We start from the raw sequence: 18,777 nt of genomic DNA on the forward strand, positions 1-18,777 counted from the left end.
ATAGAATGAGAAATTTTTAACTCAATAAATCAAGGACTAACCAGCACACTGTCTGCCAGTCCCAGCAAGAATGCAACAGGTGCTTGAATGAGAGATGACACAGGACCTGAGCAGGCCAGGCCAGAAGGTGGCCCAAGGTCAAACAGCCATGCAGCTGGAGTCTGCTCCCTGCCAGGCGCCGTCAGGGATTCAGACAGAGGAGGGGAGGCAGTGGGAACTGAGCATGTGGCCACGCACAAGACATCACTTTGGGGGTCAGTCTGATGTAATTTGACTCTGATCCTACATTTTGGTTGTTGTTTGATGTATAAGGCTCACTATCAAAAATGCAAGGTATGAATTCTTGAGCTCTAAATTCTGTCACTGTAGCTTCTGTTTGCAGCCTGTTCTTAACTTGTATCCTATGAAGCTTGGAATAACTTAAATGCCTTTGCTGGAGATTATGATGCTTACCTATCTGACAAATCATGTCATTGGAAACAAAGTATACTTCATTAACTCTAACATGATTAATTTATCATCTTCTTGGCATCATTATTCCTCCAACACTCTTTCAGCCAGGGGAAGGGTTAAGGCAGTTTGAAAGGCTTAGCCTGCGACTGAAGTCCAGAATCTTTTCTGGTAGCTGAGGAGTGGAATTGACTGGTTTTGTATTTATTTATTTGTTTACTTATTTTTAGTTTTATTGATTTTATTGTTTTTGATACACGACAGTAGAATACATTTCAATTCTTATTACACATATAGAGTACAATTTTTCATATCTTTGCATATAGAGTATGTTCAAGCCAATTCATGCCTTCATACATGTACTTTGTTTTTTAAATTTTGCATTACAATTCTTATTACACATATATACCACAATTTTTCATATCTCTGTTTATATATAAAGTATATTGACATCCAATTCGAGTCTTCATACATGTACTTTGGGTAATGATGTCCATCACATTACACCGCTCTTGCGAATCTCCTGCCCCCTCCTTTGCCCTCCCACCCCTCTTCCCTATCTAGAATTCAATGCCTAGTTCCCACTTGACCAGGCAGGATCTGAGGTGATATAAGCAGCCAGGGCCCTGGCCATGCCACTTGTTGAATACAAAGATCCTGCTCCCTTGTCTCGACCATGATGAAAGCCTGCACTTTCCCACTGTGAGCTCACCTTGAAGGTTCCCAAAGCTCGCTCATTGTCTTGGTTGAGATCAGTGGCCTGCTTCGTCTGGGCAGCTGCCTCCTGTAGCACAGCACGTAGGTCATGGAGTTTGGCTTCATAATCACTTAAAGAATCCCGTATATTCTTTACAAGTCCATTGTTCTCCAGCTTCAGGGCTTGCCGCCTTTTCTGGTCCAACACTGTAATACATCACTTTATGTTTCCCACTTGAGAGAAGAGCATACTGAAGCTAGGTTATAAAGACTGCAGAAGGAGAACTGAACTCCTGTTCATTTTGTGAGTCTCCTTGAACTTTGGAGGGAAGGGGAAAGGAAACTGACATTTATGAGGCCTCCTGCATACATTGCATGCATTGCATCTTTTAGCTCCTATGAAAATAATAATTATTGTTCTCATGTTATTGATAAGGAAATGGAGCCTCTAGAAGTTAGGGGGTCAACCCAAGGTTACAAAACCAGTCAGACTTAGGACTTGAACCAAAGTGGCAGAGTATAAAGTGCACACTTCTTCCACTGTTAAAACTGCCACCTTAACAGTTAAAAGCCAAGACTAAGATTGCATTTGAACAATATCCCTGCTACAAGAAAACTGCTACTGTCTGCATATTAACCACAGATGCCTCACTTTACTAAAGAATAAATATCCTTACTTGAAAAAAAATATATGTGCCAAGTTAACAGCTTAGTTTTGAGGCATTTTCTCTAGTCAAAACTGTTAGATAATATTCAGTTAATTTCAAGGCTGTCCTTTTCTATTGCTTTCGATATAACAGTAATTGCTTTTGATATAACAGCTAATATGAATTTGTGACTCAACAATTCAATATCAAAAATGATACAATGAGAAAACTGGAAAGAGGTACAGAAACATTAAAAGAATGAATATGCAGTTAAAAGGAAAAAGGAGGTCTGAATATCTAACTTCTAGAAGCACTTTTTTTTCTATACCATGGTAAGATGTATAGATTCATAGTCTCTTGAAGAAAAGTCTCTTGGTCTCTGTTATGGTTTAGATATGAGGTGTTCCCCAAAAGCTCATTATGAACAATGCAAGAAAACTTAGATGTGAAAGGACTCGGTTATGAGAGCCTTAACCTAATCAGTGCATTAATCTTCCATTAGGGATTAGCAAGTGGTGATTGAAGACAGGTAGGGTGTGACTGGAGGATGTGGGTCTTTGTGGGTATGCGTTTGGGGTATATATTTTGTCCATCATGAGGGGAGTCTCCCTTTGCTTCTTGGTGACATGTCCTGACCTGCCTTCCTCTATCATCTGCCATGATGTCTTACCTCACTTGGGCCCAGAGCAACGGAGCGGGCCCTCTATGGACTGAGATCTCTGAAATAATGAGCCCCTTTCATCCTCTAAAGTTGTTCTTGTCAGGTCTTTTGGTCACAGTGTCATAAAAGCTGACTAAAACACTCTCCCAGGTTGGGGGTGTGTGCCCCTATTTCCATCATGTGATACTCTTACAGTCACACTCACTGAAATGAGACCTTCCACCTATAACCAGTAGCTCTATCTAATCTGTATTTTGCACTTTGTATTTCAAGCCAGTTAGAATGGACAGGATGCAAGAATTTGGGCAGGTCCTTACAGAGCTGGGCGGCTCTTTTTTCAGCTTCTGCCTCTCTCAGGTGCTTTGCAAAGTTTCGGTTCCGCAGTTCCCTCATCATGCGATGGGCTTCTGCCAACTCTCTGGAGAAGTCGCCCAAAGGCAAGTGGTTTCCATCTCCACCTGTCCCAGAGATCTGCTTGAGGAGAACTGGAAAATATTGAGTAGTTTATTAAACTGGGAATTCTGGGCTCCAGTAAACTACTTCTTTTTTAAAAAGGCAGAAGCTTTCATAGAGGTTTCATATTAGTTTTTTTTTTCATGCCACCATAGGACTTTTTCATAATGTTGAACTCCCCAAAGGAAATGCTTTCAGTGAATAGCAAAGATTATGTAACAAAACAAACAAACAAAAATTGAGTCAAGTGATTTTTCTTACTGTGCACATTCCGGATGACATTTTTAATCTTTGTGTTCAGGTCTTCTGCACTTTGGATTGTCCGATCAACATTGTTATATAATGTTTGTGCTTTCCTGGAATTTATTCGAGCCTATATGAAAAATAAATTGGTTAGCCACAAATTAAATTGATAGGGAAAGAAAAAAAAATGAAGATATCTAGGAAGGGGAAAAAAGGACTAGGGTAATTGATCTACTGCATACATTACCTTTTCTTGCAAAGTTTCGAATTCAGGATTCAAGTTACTCAGCTCTTTTTCCAGGGTATCCATTTTTGATCCATGATTTGAAATAGCAGAACGATAGTTGAGCAACTGATTCTGAAAGCAACACACCAAGCTAATCTCACTTTGGAGTAGAAATTGAGGCTACATCCTATCAACCTGGTGAACGTGGTAATGAAGACACTCATTGAATAAGAACAGCAGCAGTTCTAAAGAAAAATAATGTGGTTCTTTGAAACAGATTCCATGAAAAAAAAAAATCCATCTTCTGATGTCAATTGTGACATGGCTCTGAAATAAAGTAGCTTTCCCAGTTAGCTCTCCATCAGTCTAACAAATACCTGAGATAATCAACTTACAAAGAGTAAAGTGTTCATCTCGTCTCACAATTTTAGAGGTTTCCAGCCCCTTTGCTTTAGGCCTATGATGACTCAGCGCATCACAGTGGAAGCACTGGGTGACACAAAACTTCTCACCTCCTGGCTACCAGGAAGTGAGGAAGAGAATGGAGCTGAGGGTCCCACTGTCCCCTTCCAGGGCAAGCCCCTAGGGTCAAGAAGACCTCTCACTAGACCATCTCTTAAAGTTTCTATTGCCTCCCAAGAACACTATTCCAGGGAATAAGTCTTCAACATAGAGGCCTTTGGGGGACATTTAAGATCCAAGCAGGAGCAAATTTAAAAACATGGAGACAACAGCCACTTTAGTTGAATGAATGACCTGACCTTATAGAAATCAGAGTAATACTGCTTATCTGATATATTGATTTTCAGATTTATATTCTTTGTTAAAAAAAAACTATGCTTAACCTTATAGTACTAAAGGTAATGCATATGGCTACTTTATTGAAAGACTCATTAGATTCAAAGACTCCAATATAACAGAGCTGTAGGGGAATTCTTGAGCTCATGCAGTTGAATATCTTAAAATGATAAATGAGAAAATTGAAGCTTAAGGAAGTTGGGTGACTTGTCCATGGCTGTATAGCTGACCATGATTGCTTCAGGCTACAAAGGCTGGTCTCTCATCCTTGACATAGTACAAAATTGCCTCATTACTTTTAAAGGTAACATTTCTGAAAAGAGTAGTGGTTATTTTCAGTTTGGGAGGGGGAAGTAATATCTTGAAAAAACTGACAAGAAAACAATGATCGTATTGCCTCCATTTGTATTTGGAGCCAGTGTTGGGTAAAAGAACACATTCTTAAGCATAATCCATCCAAACCCTCAGTCTACCCGCTTAGTAGATGAGCCCTATCAAGCTTAATCCCTTTCATCAGCAAATTGTGAAATGTGATATGAAACTTCAGGGTGGGTTATGGTGACAAGTGAGTTAATATATTCTAAAATGTAATGTACATATGAGCATTCAAAAATGTTAGTTCATACTCTTACTGAATTGTCACAGAGTTTATGTGATGTGGCAAGAAGATAGTTCTATTTTCATTTTATAGTGGGAAAAGTGACATGACTGCATAAATGTTGGTAGAATACCCGGATAAGAGGTCAGTGGGTAAAGAGTGGTCATTAGAATTTGGTCTCCATCTGGTTTCTTCTAGAACCTCTGTGTTCTAGATATGTGGTTTTAGGCAAGTTATTTAGCTTCTCTGTGTCTGTTAAATGAAACTAGTACTATTTCCCCAATAGGGATATTGTAAGACTTGAGCAAAGCACCTAGCATAGAACCCGGCACATAGTTGGCATACAGAAAGTTGAAGCAGTGCAGGGCTGTATCAAGGAAATCAAAGCAATTCGTGTAGCTTCCTCTGTTTTTCTCATAACATAAAGGCTATTTTTTTCTTTCTCCACTATATTAAGCCTATAAACCATGGACTAAAATTACCCTGAAGGGATGAAAAGAGCCATTTTTCTAGAATTACTTCTTGCTATATATACTCTGCTATAGCCACTACAATCAGCTCTTACTCTAAAAGCATTTATTAAACTTTCCCCAAAGCCTATTTCAGTGTGTCTAGTCTTGGGTTTATTTCATCTACTGCATTATTTTACTTCAATGAGTATTTTTTTTTCATTTCCATGAATTTCAATGGGATGTATTTATCTCTACCTCTCCTTGTTTCATTTCTGGTGGTTACCCACCCCCTTAAATTTCCTAATTTCTTGTTCCTTGCATTGGATTCTATTCCTCAAAGTAATTTGCTGGTTATCCTATTATTTTCATTGGTACATACTTCATTCAACTCTTGACTATTGCTTCAGTTGCACATTTTTCTGTTGTTAATAGGGTTGTTTGAAATGGTCACAAGTTCATTGGGAGTTGCCCCTCTCTCTGCATTCCCCACACCCTGTCTAGTGATCTTATAGTTATCACCATCCCCATGTTGGATCCCCCCGTCCAGGACCAGGTCTTATGTTGGAATTCAGGACTTGAGCACTATGGTGACACTGAGGATGTCATTCCAGCATAGACCCAACTTTGTGGATTTGTCTGGTCTGACCAAAATGCTGTGATTCCTATAACTTTCCTTCATTTTTATAGTCATTGCCCAACAACAAGCTCTGGGCTGTTTTATGGTGGTGTTTTCTCAGTCTTCATTCATAGACAGAGTAGGCTACAGGTTCCCTCAGAGAACCTGACTCTGACCCTGTGGAGCACTTTAGGCCCCATTATTTCTAAGGATACTCTGCCAGCCCCCTTCTTTCCAAGTGCACAAAGAACATTCACCCAGGAAGATCATATTCAGAGCTAAGAATCAAACCTCAGCATATTTAAAATAATTGGAATCATATGTAGTTTGCTCTCTGACCACAACAGAGTTAAATTAGAAATTAATAATAGAAAGTTCTCTAGAGAATTTTCCAATTTGCAAGTTAAACAACACACTCCTGGGTTACAGCTATGTCACAAGGGAAATTAGAAAATCTTTTGAATTGAACAAGAATGAAAACACAACATTTCAAAATCTGTGAAACACAGCAAAAGCAACACTGAGGGCAAGAGTTTATAGTCTCAAATATTTGTGTTTTCAGTAAAAAAAAGTTATGATATAGCTCAGTAGTAGAGCACTTGCCTAGCATGCATGAGGCACCGGATTTGATCCTCAGCACTGCATAAAAATAAATAAAATAAAGGCATTCTGTCCATCTACAACTACCAAAAAAAAATTTTTTTAAAAAGTTTTGAATCAGTAAAATAAGCTTTCAACTAGGAAACTAGAAAACGAATAGCAAAATACGCCAAAGCCAGCAAGAAAAAGGGAAACAATATGGATAAGAACAGAAAATAATGAAATTGAAAACAGAAAAACAGTGGAGAAAACCAATAAAATAGAAAAATCAATAAAGCTGATAAACCTCCCAAAGTAATTCAAAGAAAGAGATAAGACACAAATTATCAAATATGAGGAAAAATGAAAGGTCAGTGCTAGAGATTTTGCACCATTAAAAGGATAGTAAAAGAATATAATGAACAATTTTATGTAACTACATTTCTTCATTTAGATAAAAAAGGCACATTATTTGAAAGACTTAGATTACCAAATATCGTTTAAGAAGAAATAGATAAACTCAATAGTCTTGTATCTTTTGCTGAGAAAAAACTTTTTAGTTTGAGTAAGTCCCATTTGTTGATTCTAGTTATTAACTTTTGTGCTATGGGTGTCCTATTGAGGAATTTGGAGCCCGACCCCACCGAATGTAGATCGTAGCCAACTTTTTCTTCTATCAGACGGCGTGTCTCTGATTTGATATCAAGCTCCTTGATCCATTTTGAATTCACTTTTGTGCATGGTGAGAGAAAGGGATTCAGTTTCATTTTGTTGCATATGGATTTCCAGTTTTCTCAGCAAAAGAAACAATAAGAGAGGTAAATAGGGAGCCTACACCCTGGGAACAAATCTTTACTCCTCACACTTCAGATAGAGCCCTAATATCCAGAGTATACAAAGAACTCAAAAAATTAGACAATAAGAGAACAAACAACCCAATCAACAAATGGGCCAAGAACCTGAACAGACACTTCTCAGAGGAGGACATACAGTCAATCAACAAGTACATGAAAAAATGCTCACCATCTCTAGCTGTCAGAGAAATGCAAATCAAAACCACCCTAAGATACCATCTCACTCCAGTAAGATTGGCAGCCATTATGAAGTCAAACAACAACAAGTGCTGGCGAGGATGTGGGGAAAAGGGTACACTTGTACATTGCTGGTGGGACTGCAGATTGGTGCAGCCAATTTGGAAAGCAGTATGGAGATTTCTTGGAAAGCTGGGAATGGAGCCACCATTTGACCCAGCTATTCCCCTTCTTGGTCTATTCCCTAAAGACCTAAAAAGAGCATGCTACAGGGACACTGTTACATTGATGTTCATAGCAGCACAATTCACAATAGCAAGACTGTGGAACCAACCTAGATGCCCTTCAATAGACGAATGGATAAAAAAAATGTGGCATTTATACACAATGGAGTATTACTCTGCATTAAAAAATGACAAAATCATAGAATTTGCAGGGAAATGGATGGCATTAGAGCAGATTATGCTAAGTGAAGCTAGCCAATCCCTAAAAAACAAATGCCAAATGTCTTCTTTGATATAAGGAGAGTAACTAAGATCAGAGTAGGGCCGAAGAGCAGGAGAAGAAGATTAACATTTAACAGGGATGAGAGGTGGGAGGGAAAGGGAGAGAGAAGGGAAATTGCATGGAAATGGAAGGAGACCCTCAGGGTTATACAGTGGAGGGGGTAGAGAGAGAGGAGGGGAGGGGAGGGGAGAGGTGGGGATGGGGGAGGGTGGAGGATGGGAAAGGCAGCGGAGCACAACAGACACTAGTATGGCAATATGTAAATCAATGGATGTGTAACTGATGTGATTCTGCAATCTGTGTATGGGGTGAAGGTGGGAGTTCATAACCCACTTGAATCAAAGTGTGGAATATGATATGTCAAGAAATTTGTAATGTTTTGAACAACCAACAATAAAAAATTTAAAAAAAATAGTCTTGTATCTATTTCTAAAAATTAAAATTATGTTTTTTTTTAAACTTCCAACAAAGCAAACCTTAGACTCACATGGTTTTTCTGGAAAACTCTATAAAACATTTAAAACAGAATTATGCTTATTTTACAGCCCTGTGTCTAAGACTTTTGAATGAAACACACTCGAGTTAAAAGGCTCTGTGAGAAAAAAATCACCATGAAAATTCAGTTAAGAGCGTACACTTAGAAGTGTTAGGCTTGTGTGTTCACAAGCACTTTCCACAGGTGAAAATCTTATCTTCATTGAATCAGAGGAAGACAGGAGCCCCTTGATTCTTAAACCGGAGTCAATCCCTCCCCTTTCCTGCCTGAGGATATTCATCCAGGCCTCCTCTGTAGTCAGCTCTCCATATCTGCAGGTTCTCACCTGCAGATTCAATCAAGTATCAAAAATATGTTTTTAAAAAACTGTGTGTGCTGAACAAGTACAGACATTTTTCCTGCCATTTTTCCTTACACAATATAGTATAGCAGCAATTTACATGGCTTTTACAGGGTATTAGGTATTATAAGTAATCTAGAGATGATTTAAAATATACAGGGAGCTGTGTGTAGGTTATAAGCAAATATTATGCCACTTTACATCAAAGATTTGAGCATCTGCAAATTTTAAGTTCCAATTCCTGTGGCTACTAGAGACCCAGATATATTCACAGAGTATGTACTCTAGGTCCCCCAGGGGATTTACCCTCAGGTCCTTGGCTTGGGTCTCCACGAGCCGAATCTGCTCCAGGGTGCTGGCACTGGCACTCAGGCCTTGTAGCTGAGACTTAGCCAGACGGAGCTCCTCACCCATGGTGGCCAGGTCATTCAGGAGCGTCATAACACAGCTGTCACAATCTGCAGGGACCATAATCAAAGGTAAAAGTGCTGGGGCTGGAGCCAAGGGAAGGCAAAGAGAATGTAAGGGCTGGACCCATAAGCACATAGGTCATCACGGTCATCACAGGCAGAAGTCACAATCCTGGCCTTCTCAGGGAGGGATATAGATCTCAAAATCAGGTGAGCCCTATACACCTGAGCATTTTAAAATAAAAATGGTGAGTCTATGCAACATGTTGATTCTTTGGAATGTGGAAAAAATAATAACATATAGTTTTCATTTATGGAGTTTCATTTATATGTAATAACGTATAGTTTTCATTTAATTTTTAAAAATAGATACGAGACTATTGAGGTTATTTATTTCTTAAGGTTATCTATTTCTACTCTTTTCCCCCATGCCATAAATATTGTGATAAGGGATTTATAAGCATTTCCCCAATAGCTATATGAAGTAGGTCTAGTCATGTCCATTCTACAAGTAATGAAACCAAGGCCAGGAGAAGTAAGGTGGCTTCCTGAAGGTCATCAGTGAGTGGTTGACAAAAGCTGGATTTGACCTTCTATTGTCCTTCTCCATCTCCTCCCAGGGTCTGCTTTCCCCATTTTGAAACCCTGTGTCCCAGCATGGGGCTCATATCTTAAACCCCACAACCTGGGAAGGGAAGGGCTTTCTTTTCTCACCATCACATTCTTCTGCAGGGCCACTATCTTTGGGTTCTTGGTTGATGCAGTCTGAAATCAGGAAAAGAGAAAAAGAAATCATTACCATTAAACTTACTCTTCCACCTACTTTTTAACTTGGTTTTCAGAAAAGTTAGTTCGAGAAGATTTTAGCCATCCAACCACACAACATCATTGGCTCTTCCTTTTCCCACCCTCACCCACACCATTGCTCATGGAGCAATTTCATCTTCCATCAGGGCTGAGCAAGAACTTCTTTGGTCGCCCCTTGATTATACTATAATTCCATTTCTTGTCTACAAAGGGCCACCTATATAGAGGACCATGCCTTTCTTATTGGATTAAAATTCCTAATTGTTAGTGTTAAGGCTTTCTCCAGTGGATAGCTCCCTACATGTTGACACTTCTTCTAAAATCATTCAAGCATATTGTACATTCACTGAGCATCTTTGAACATTTGCTGTGTGCTGTGGTACAGGAAATATAGAGCCATCAGGACAAAATCCCCGCTGTCCTGTGGCCTAATGGTCCTCTGGGATTGGCAAATGACAAAACAGTTTGACAGAGATAAGCACACAATGTTGTTGGGTCACACTGCCGATGACTGCACCCATGAGCTGAGCTTTGTTTGAGGCTCTTAACTACATTTGAGGAAAGCCCTGTGATCATCCTTGGACCTTCTTCACCTTTCACTTCTACTCTTTTCCCCATGCCATGAATTCATATATGAAATGCTCTCTCACTTCCCTCTGAAAAATAATCTAATTTCACTACAGCAAAAATTAAAGCTAGAAATTTTCCAAAACATGGCCCTTTTGTATTCTAAAAATATCACAGAGGCATTTGCTATCCTTACCACTTCCTGTCATCTGGTAACTGGGAGACATGCCTGCTATATATCCATACAAGTAAAAAATGTTCAGCAAGATGGAGTAAAAAATGAAGTACTGAGACCATGGCAATAAATACCCTATTCTAGACTGGCATTAATCCATTTCCTCTGCATTCCTTTGGTTATGGTTACTTGATTAGACCTAACCCACACATCCAGGGCTTAGTTCTTCAAATTACCCACAACTAAAAGATGAGAGATTTTGTATAAGTGGTATTACACTACACCAATGGTATTTTCCTAATAAATCATATTAATATTTTTAAAAGAAGGAAGTGAATAACTCTTCCTTTTTGTTCTGTGTTGCTCCTAATGAATTCATATTAACTCCCATTAACTCTTTTCCTTGGTGTGTAGAATCCACCCCAGTTGCCTGTACACCTCCCAGAATATGTGTAGCTATAAGAGAAAGAGTATTTTGATGGCTTCAGATCCACACAAAGAAGCCTAATGTTTAAGACAACCCTACAGTGTCAAAGAGAAAGCTCAGCAAATTGCCAAAGAGTCCAAAGTGATTTTTATCTATAATTGCTTGGGTTTTAAAGATAATTTACTCTTAAAAACCCTAATAGAAGTAAGTTATTCAACAAACCTATAAATTATACCTAATCATTCCCAGGTATAATTGCCAGGTTATCGAAACAAGGGGACAATTTGTTAGCTGGAATTGTGTATTATACGTCCTAAAAATTTGTGCTTGGTCCTTATATTTTTATTTTATACCAATTTTACAAATGCATATTAGCAGAGGTGTGCACTAATCTTACCTCCAGTGAGGGGGTCACAAGAATGTAACTGGCCATTGCTGTTACAATTGCATGGTCGGCAGCTACCTCCAAACTTCTGGGGATTCCCAAAATATCCTGGTGCACATCTACAGAAAATAGAGAAAGAATGAGAAATACTCCAACAACTCATCATTTATCCCACCTAATTTTATTGTATCTAACTCTCTGTTTGGGATACTGTAGCCCTACAGAAGGAATGGTGACATAGATTTGCAAGAATAAATGAATGTTTCTCAGTATAGGGATATTTACCCCTTGAATGAGGCTGCTGAGGGATTGCTCCTTCCCTCCTTTCTTGCTCCCAGAACTACCAAATCCCCAAATATCCAGATAGCCTAATGGCAGATGAGCAAAATGTACACTGAAGCAAATGGTTTGATCAATATGGAAATCAGGGATGACTGAATTTTATGGAAGAGTTATATTCCTAAATATAACACAGAATTAAATATTGCTTAACTTAAAACTAATTTCTTCATAGTAACAATTTTAAAGTAAGACTCATAAAATTTCAAACTTCTGCAAAGGAAGACTTTCTTCTTATTTTCTAATGTATTATTTCAAGGCTGCATAATTCATACTTGCAGTGGGGTATATAAAGAGCTCAAGCCACTGAGAGCAATTATTGCTGCTGCTTCTGACCTTGAACCATTATTATTCTAGATAATTTAGTGATAAGTACAAGTTTAAAGATCATATGTCCTTCATTCTTAGAGTCTATTTTTAAAAAAGTAAAACAAATACATGTTAATGTTTCTGGCACTGAGATGTCAATTAAAATATTTCCATTTAGCAAAATTCCACTTCCCACCCTGTCCTACCCAAATTGATATATAGTGTCTTATCGTCAATGGAATCATTAGAATCAAAGAAATATGGTAACTCTTTCCACAAAATTTAAGCTTTGCATTAAAAATTGTTAGGCAATTTCAATGTCCTTTACCAATGAATACACCTACAATTTAATGCAAAGCACATGGGTTTTGGGTGAGGAAGATCTGGCTGGACTCTGCCCCCACCACTTACTACTGTGATCTTATGTTGTTGGCATAATTCTTTGAGCTTCAGTTTCTTCATCAATTATCCCCAGGAAAACATAAACTCCATGAAAACATGGTGTATGTTTTGTTGATTTGTTTGTTTGTTTTAGGCTGTTTTGCCCACTCATAAATTCCTAGTACTTGGGGGTAGTACCTGGCAGATATTAGAAGTCAAATAAATATTTATTGAACAAATGATTAGACTTATAATACCTACTTCGGTAATTGGATGTAAGAAAAAATGTAGTAAAGAAGCTAGTATAATGCACATAACAAACACAATAAAAGGTAGCTAAGATTATAAGACATGATGTAATATTCATTTTATAATTGGTACACATCTGGGATTATTTGGTGTAAGAAAGTAGAGAGGAATCAGAAAACTCACATATTCCCTAATTATCAAGAAGACAGGTAGGCTGAGGTGGCTTGTCTGAGTCTACTAAGCAGGATGGTAAAATACTAATAATAGGGCTTTATTTTTTTTTTTACATATTTTGCCTAACAAACCATGTTATGCGGGACATCTATGTTCTAAAATAATTTGTCCTACTTATATCTAAACTTTCCATGTAATAGACACAAAAGCATAAAGCACCTCATATTAAAATCATATAAATATTCAGGAAGTTTGATTCCACTTCTTCCTTATTTCTACAGAGCATTAGCAACTGATTGTGAGAAATATAGCTGGTTCTCTTTTTTATGGCTAAACATAATGGATTAAAGTAAAAGTTCCTGATTTCACTGATGACTTGGGTACAGTAAATAAAGTGCAGAGGACATGTTTATAATCCAAGGCTCTATGTAGCCAAGGGAAGAGAGGCAGATGAGCACGGGGTGGGGGGGGGGGCGGGCTAGAAAACCTTTTCCACAGTGACCCCGGGCAGGCTGCTCCTCCTCCACCCACTGAGACTCCTGTCTGTGGTATATTCTCCCTCTATTGTCCTCTTGTTTGTCATTTCATACTTAATGACTAGTGCCAGTCACGATGCCAGAAAACCCAATCAATGTTTAACAATCGAAAAATGTTGACATCAACCTGGCATTTACCTGTGAAAAAGTTCTTAAAAATTTTAAGAAACAACAGCTTGCTTTCTTGAGACATTCAATGTAACAAACATAAGCCGAGAGGAGAACTGTTAATTAAAAATTTCTCTTCACATCAGCTGCCTGCCAAATAAATAGATGCCTCATCAAGAAAGTTGCTGTTTTCTGTTTCACTGTTTGTGGAGAACCATAAGGAGGATTAAATTAGAAAGCCTCTCCTAGGTGTGAGCTTATAGCTTTTAAATCATGAGGCCCAGAATACCTGCCCAGACCCCAACCCATCCATCCTTCCAGTATCCTTATAGCTGCCCTCTTCCTTCCTCACCCATCAAGGTTGGTTGGATGCCCCTTCAATTGCAACCCAACTTAGCCCAGTGACCTTGTGCTTATTTTCATGTCTGTCTACCCGTGGCCTTAGAGCCCTGGGGGGTCCACGCTCTGTTTGCTAATGTGTCTCTAGGATTTAACATGGTGCTGAGCAGATTCTAGGAACTCCATGCATGTTGACATTGAAAGAATGAATGAATTTAAGGCCAATGTGAGAAAGGTTCCTTTGGCTGAAATGGAAAATAGAAAATGAAAGACACTTAAGTAGCTACAGACACTCGAATTACTACAGAATGGTGTCCTGAGCTGTTACTCAGTGACTCCATGATCAGGCAGGCCCACCTTCCACATGAAGCAGAGATCTTCCTCTTCTTGGGCTTTCTTGCACTTCTCCAATTTCCTACCTCTATTTTGTGCTCCAATCATCCCTTAGGTTTACCCAAGTCCCACCCTGTTCACAAAACATTTCCAACAACCCCAGTCTACAGTGGCTATGCCCTACTATGAAATCTGGTTGAATTAATTTTATTGCATTTTATTTTTTAATTTGGTTCAACTCTTCCCAACCTTAGCTAGAAAACTAATAAGCCAGAATGACCAAGGAATAAAATTTAGATGAAAGTTACAGGGGAACCTTACTCAACCAAATATCCAAAGGCATTTTATACTTTCAGGAACAATACATCAATGATAGGGTACGAGAACCAGAGTACAGAAATAAATCCATGTGCCTATGGAAATTTTCCACATACGCATTAGGTTTCTTGAATTCAACTGAAAGAACTCGGTAAAATAGAGTAGGAGGATTGGACAGCGTGAGCATGAGAGAAGGAAAAGTGGTGGGAAGGTCTGGTGCCTATTTCAGGCAATGAACACATTTCTGGAGAGAGCACCACAGGCGGGATGGGCACCTGCCACGCCCCCAGCTGGTCTAGTTCCTTGTGCCTGTCCTAGCATGAACATCTCACACTGAATATAGTTCTGGAGAGTAACTAAACCCTACCTATATTTGATGCAACAGGGCCCTTGGCTTGTTGAGAGACAGGATATTAGGATATTCAAGGTTATTTGAACCCTGGGAAATTTTTGCCTTAGATGTTGACCCATACAGTGCCTGATGTATAGAAGCTAATCATGAACATCAGTTAATGAATCAGTGTAGCTCTACTGCCCTTCACAATTCAATTTACACTCTTCCCTTCCTTGCCTTTATTCTCTTGTTTCATAGGCATTATTTGAACACCTATTATGTGACCGGTACCATGTTAGGAACCAGAGATTCAAAACTGAACAAGTGACACACTGTTCTCAGAGTGTTCAAAATATAGTGTGGGGATAGGGAGTGTGTGTATGTGTGTGTGTGTGTGTGTGTGTGTGTGTGTCTAGGGATATTTGGGTTGTGGAGATATGTGTGTATGCATTAATATATAAAGTTATATCTGTATACAGGTAAGTAAGGATATGAAGATGGGGGTGGGTAGAGATGTGCACACGTGAGGGGGTAGGAATATGCAGGAATGGGGTTAGGAGTATGTAAGGTTTGGAGGGAAATATGTACGGGGGAGGAGCAAGTAGGGATGTGGAGTGGGGTAGAATATGTCGGGTCATGTCCAGAAGCAGGAGGACCCTGGGGGTTAGGAGAGGGAGGGTATGTAGAGATATTTGTGGGAGAGGTAGCTGTATGTAGAGGTACATGTGTGGGGAGTATTAGAGGTGGGGAGGGGCATGAGAGATGAGTGTGGGAATTGGGGTACACAGGCCATGCCTTGGGGCCTCATAGGGCTACTTGTGAGTATGTGAATCTGTTGTGCCTCATTCTCAGATTTCTGAACCATGTACAAAGCAAGAAGGGAGGCGCATCAATGACTCATTACAGGAACAGTCTCGTGTTTTCCCCAAGAGAACTTGTTTCCAGCCCTTGGAAAAGGAACAGCCACACTGTTGCCCCAAGCCCAGCCCGCATCCCTGTTCTGTGCCAGCAGCACACACTGGCCAGCTGCCAGGTCCCCATCTGCAGGTGGCTGGGAAAGGAGGGGCAAGGAGAGGGACACCCACCTCTCGCACTGTGCTCCTGCGTAGCCGGGTTTGCAGGCGCACCTCACGTTGGCCCCGCTCACGACACAGCCAGTGGCAAAACTTAAGAGGAAGAAAGAGACAGGCCACAGTGAAAACATGATCCCTCGGGCTTCGTGCTTAATTCTCTTTTACCACAAAGGGCAGACTGTATCAAGTGAACACTGAAACCCACTGCATGAACAAAAATTTGCTTTGCAACCAAAAAGAAGAAAGCTTTGCCCCTCTAGACTGGTGGCGCTCAGGATGAATTATGTCAGCTAATACTGGACAAACTGCAGGAGATAAGACCTGAAAGGCACCCCCTTTTTTTCTGATTGGAGAGGTGCATTCCTTCTCTTGGGACAAAGCAGAGTAACTCACTCTGGAAGAGATGATTACAACAATGTTTTTTCCAGGAATAACAAGGAAGCAATACAACAAGTCTAGGCAGGGGGATAAAAAAAAGAAGAAGAGTTCTATTCTTTTTTGAAAAATGTCTCCTTGCTTATTCTAGTTTATTTTATATTCAGCACATGGCCAAGGCAAAGGTGGCAGGGGGGAGGTCAGGCTCGGTGTGTGTGTGGGGGAGCTGCCCAGAGAGGAGCCCAGAGCAGTTCATCCTACTTGGTATTTTTGTGGGTTTAGTTATTGGCAATTTTCAAATTGAGCCATAAAATTTGGATTCTTCTTATTTTAGCTCTAAACTGATGTATATTTGAAAAGAAGCTCCCTGTCCCAAAAGAGATCATGTAAAATTGTGATCGTCAGCTGGGTGCAGTGTCCGTATACCTGTGATCCCAGTGGTTCGTGAGGCTGAGGCAGGAAGATCACAAGTTCAAAGCCAGCCTCAGCAATTTGGTGGGCCCTAAGCAATTTAGCGGGCCCTAAGCAATTAAGGAAGTTCCTATTTCAAAATTTAAAAAAATATAAAAAGGATTGGGGATGTGGCTCAGTGGTTATGTAGCCCCTGGGTTCAATCCTCAGTACCAAAAAATTAAAAAAAATTTTAAATTAAAAATTGCAAAATATCTATGCTGTTCATTGAACATTACATTGATATAAATCTGAGGGGAAATTGTTCTGCTTATCACTTGCTGATAAGAGAATTCATAGTTGGGAAGCCTCTGTTGTCTTATTAGATGGACTCAGACTCCTCTACAGGGGCAGTTCAGAGTTTTTAACAGTATTGCTGTTGCCAGAAGGAGAATTCTATGAAAACATAGCTTTACTGAAAAACCCAAGGAACTACATGTTACTCCAACTCCGACAGAGCGAGAAGCTGACCTTTATGGGAAAAACATGCTTTGCAACCAAAAATGAAAAGGTTTCCCCAAACAGCTGGTGCAAGCTTGCCACTTTATACTCCTGCCAGCTTCTGTTCAAGCAAGTCTGGGCAAGCGTAGTGATAGATCCCTGTATAAATAAACCTGCAGGACTGGGCAGGCTGAAAAGGTATCAAATACATAGATAGCAAAGCGGAGTGAACATTGCAAAGACAGATCTCCAGAAATGCACACTTGGCCACGTGACTTCTAGAGATGTGAAGTCTTGGCCAATTTGTCTGATATCAATCCACTTTATGGCCCCTTCTTATTTCTGAGCCTGTGGACTCTGGGTTACTTTACCAGTTTCTTGATTTTCAAACTGACTCGTGCTTTGCTTCCTTGTCTGTTATGTTCTTCTTTGCTTGGACCCCAGGGTGAACACAGGAGGAGCAAGAAGATGACCAGGTGCCAAACCCAAGCAGAACATGGATAACCATAAAAAGAAAATGGTGTCTCTACCTACATAGATTGTTGGCCTCCTGAAGCCTGAATGACACTCAGATCCTCACTCAGGGGGTCATAACTGTCCCAAGTCTTCTATCACACTAATGATAAAACCTAGATGTTGGCTGGAGCCTGCCGGGTTCAACAGGACCTGAGCCCCAGCTGACCCTCCAGCCTCATCTCCAGCCCTCTTGGAACTGAGAAAAAAACCTAATTAAACCCTCCAGCTCCACTTACTTTTAGTTAATTCCTTTCAGCTCCCTTTTAAAATCACTCATCTGGAGGTCACGCAGCTGAGCAATATATTATTAGTCTCCCACTAGCTCTGCTATAGATAACGCCTCTGATGGGTGGATCTTGATGATAATGGTTGCCTAGGTTACTTGCCAGGGACTGGAAGGCTGCTTTTGTTGAAACCGCCAACTCTTCACTGGGACCCGTGCAAGTGTCCTCTTTGAATGACTTCTCTGACGTCAAGGGACCAAAATACTCTACCCTCAGATCAGGCTAACTCTGCCATTTTCTGAACATGTGTCCTCTGAAGAACTTCGGAGATTGATTATGCACATACAGACCACTGATTACTTTGCTTTCCCTCACCTCAATCACCTTTCCTCCTGCTGTAAATCACCCTTTTTCTTTATCCCATAAATATTCCTAAATTCTTCTCTTAGGAAGATGAATTTAAGGCTTGCTCTTCTGTCTCTGCACTTGACCGCCTCATGAATAAATTATTTCTTTTGCAAAACTTGTCAGTTCAGTGATGGGCATATAGTGTGATGGGCCAAAGGGCCTGATTGGATACATTCTTCTTGCACTGCATTTCTGCTCCTCCTGACTGTCTGTGAGCATAGCTTCCTGGGGGCTTCCCCTGGGGACCTCATGGCTAAGATACTACTTTGCTTACTTCACCCCATCATTCCAGTACCTGCTCAATAA

At 40.0% G+C, this 18,777-nt stretch overlaps 1 protein-coding gene across 1 annotated transcript in view; it reads right to left on the reverse strand.

Annotated features, from left to right (window-relative positions):
- The window catches only part of Lama3 (laminin subunit alpha 3), a 247,818-nt gene that overhangs the window by 46,313 nt on the left and 182,728 nt on the right, over positions 1 to 18,777 (reverse strand). The window contains exons 41-48 of the mRNA XM_071602850.1: positions 16,070 to 16,150; positions 11,577 to 11,683; positions 9,918 to 9,968; positions 9,100 to 9,251; positions 3,398 to 3,508; positions 3,169 to 3,280; positions 2,772 to 2,939; positions 1,163 to 1,353 (exon numbers count right to left, since the gene is read on the reverse strand). Of these exons, the coding sequence (XP_071458951.1) occupies positions 1,163 to 1,353; positions 2,772 to 2,939; positions 3,169 to 3,280; positions 3,398 to 3,508; positions 9,100 to 9,251; positions 9,918 to 9,968; positions 11,577 to 11,683; positions 16,070 to 16,150 (973 nt within the window). The remainder of the gene's footprint in view (positions 1 to 1,162; positions 1,354 to 2,771; positions 2,940 to 3,168; positions 3,281 to 3,397; positions 3,509 to 9,099; positions 9,252 to 9,917; positions 9,969 to 11,576; positions 11,684 to 16,069; positions 16,151 to 18,777) is intronic.

This window comes from Marmota flaviventris, chromosome 16 (genome assembly GCF_047511675.1).
Source record: "Marmota flaviventris isolate mMarFla1 chromosome 16, mMarFla1.hap1, whole genome shotgun sequence".
Lineage (NCBI taxonomy): Eukaryota > Metazoa > Chordata > Mammalia > Rodentia > Sciuridae > Marmota > Marmota flaviventris.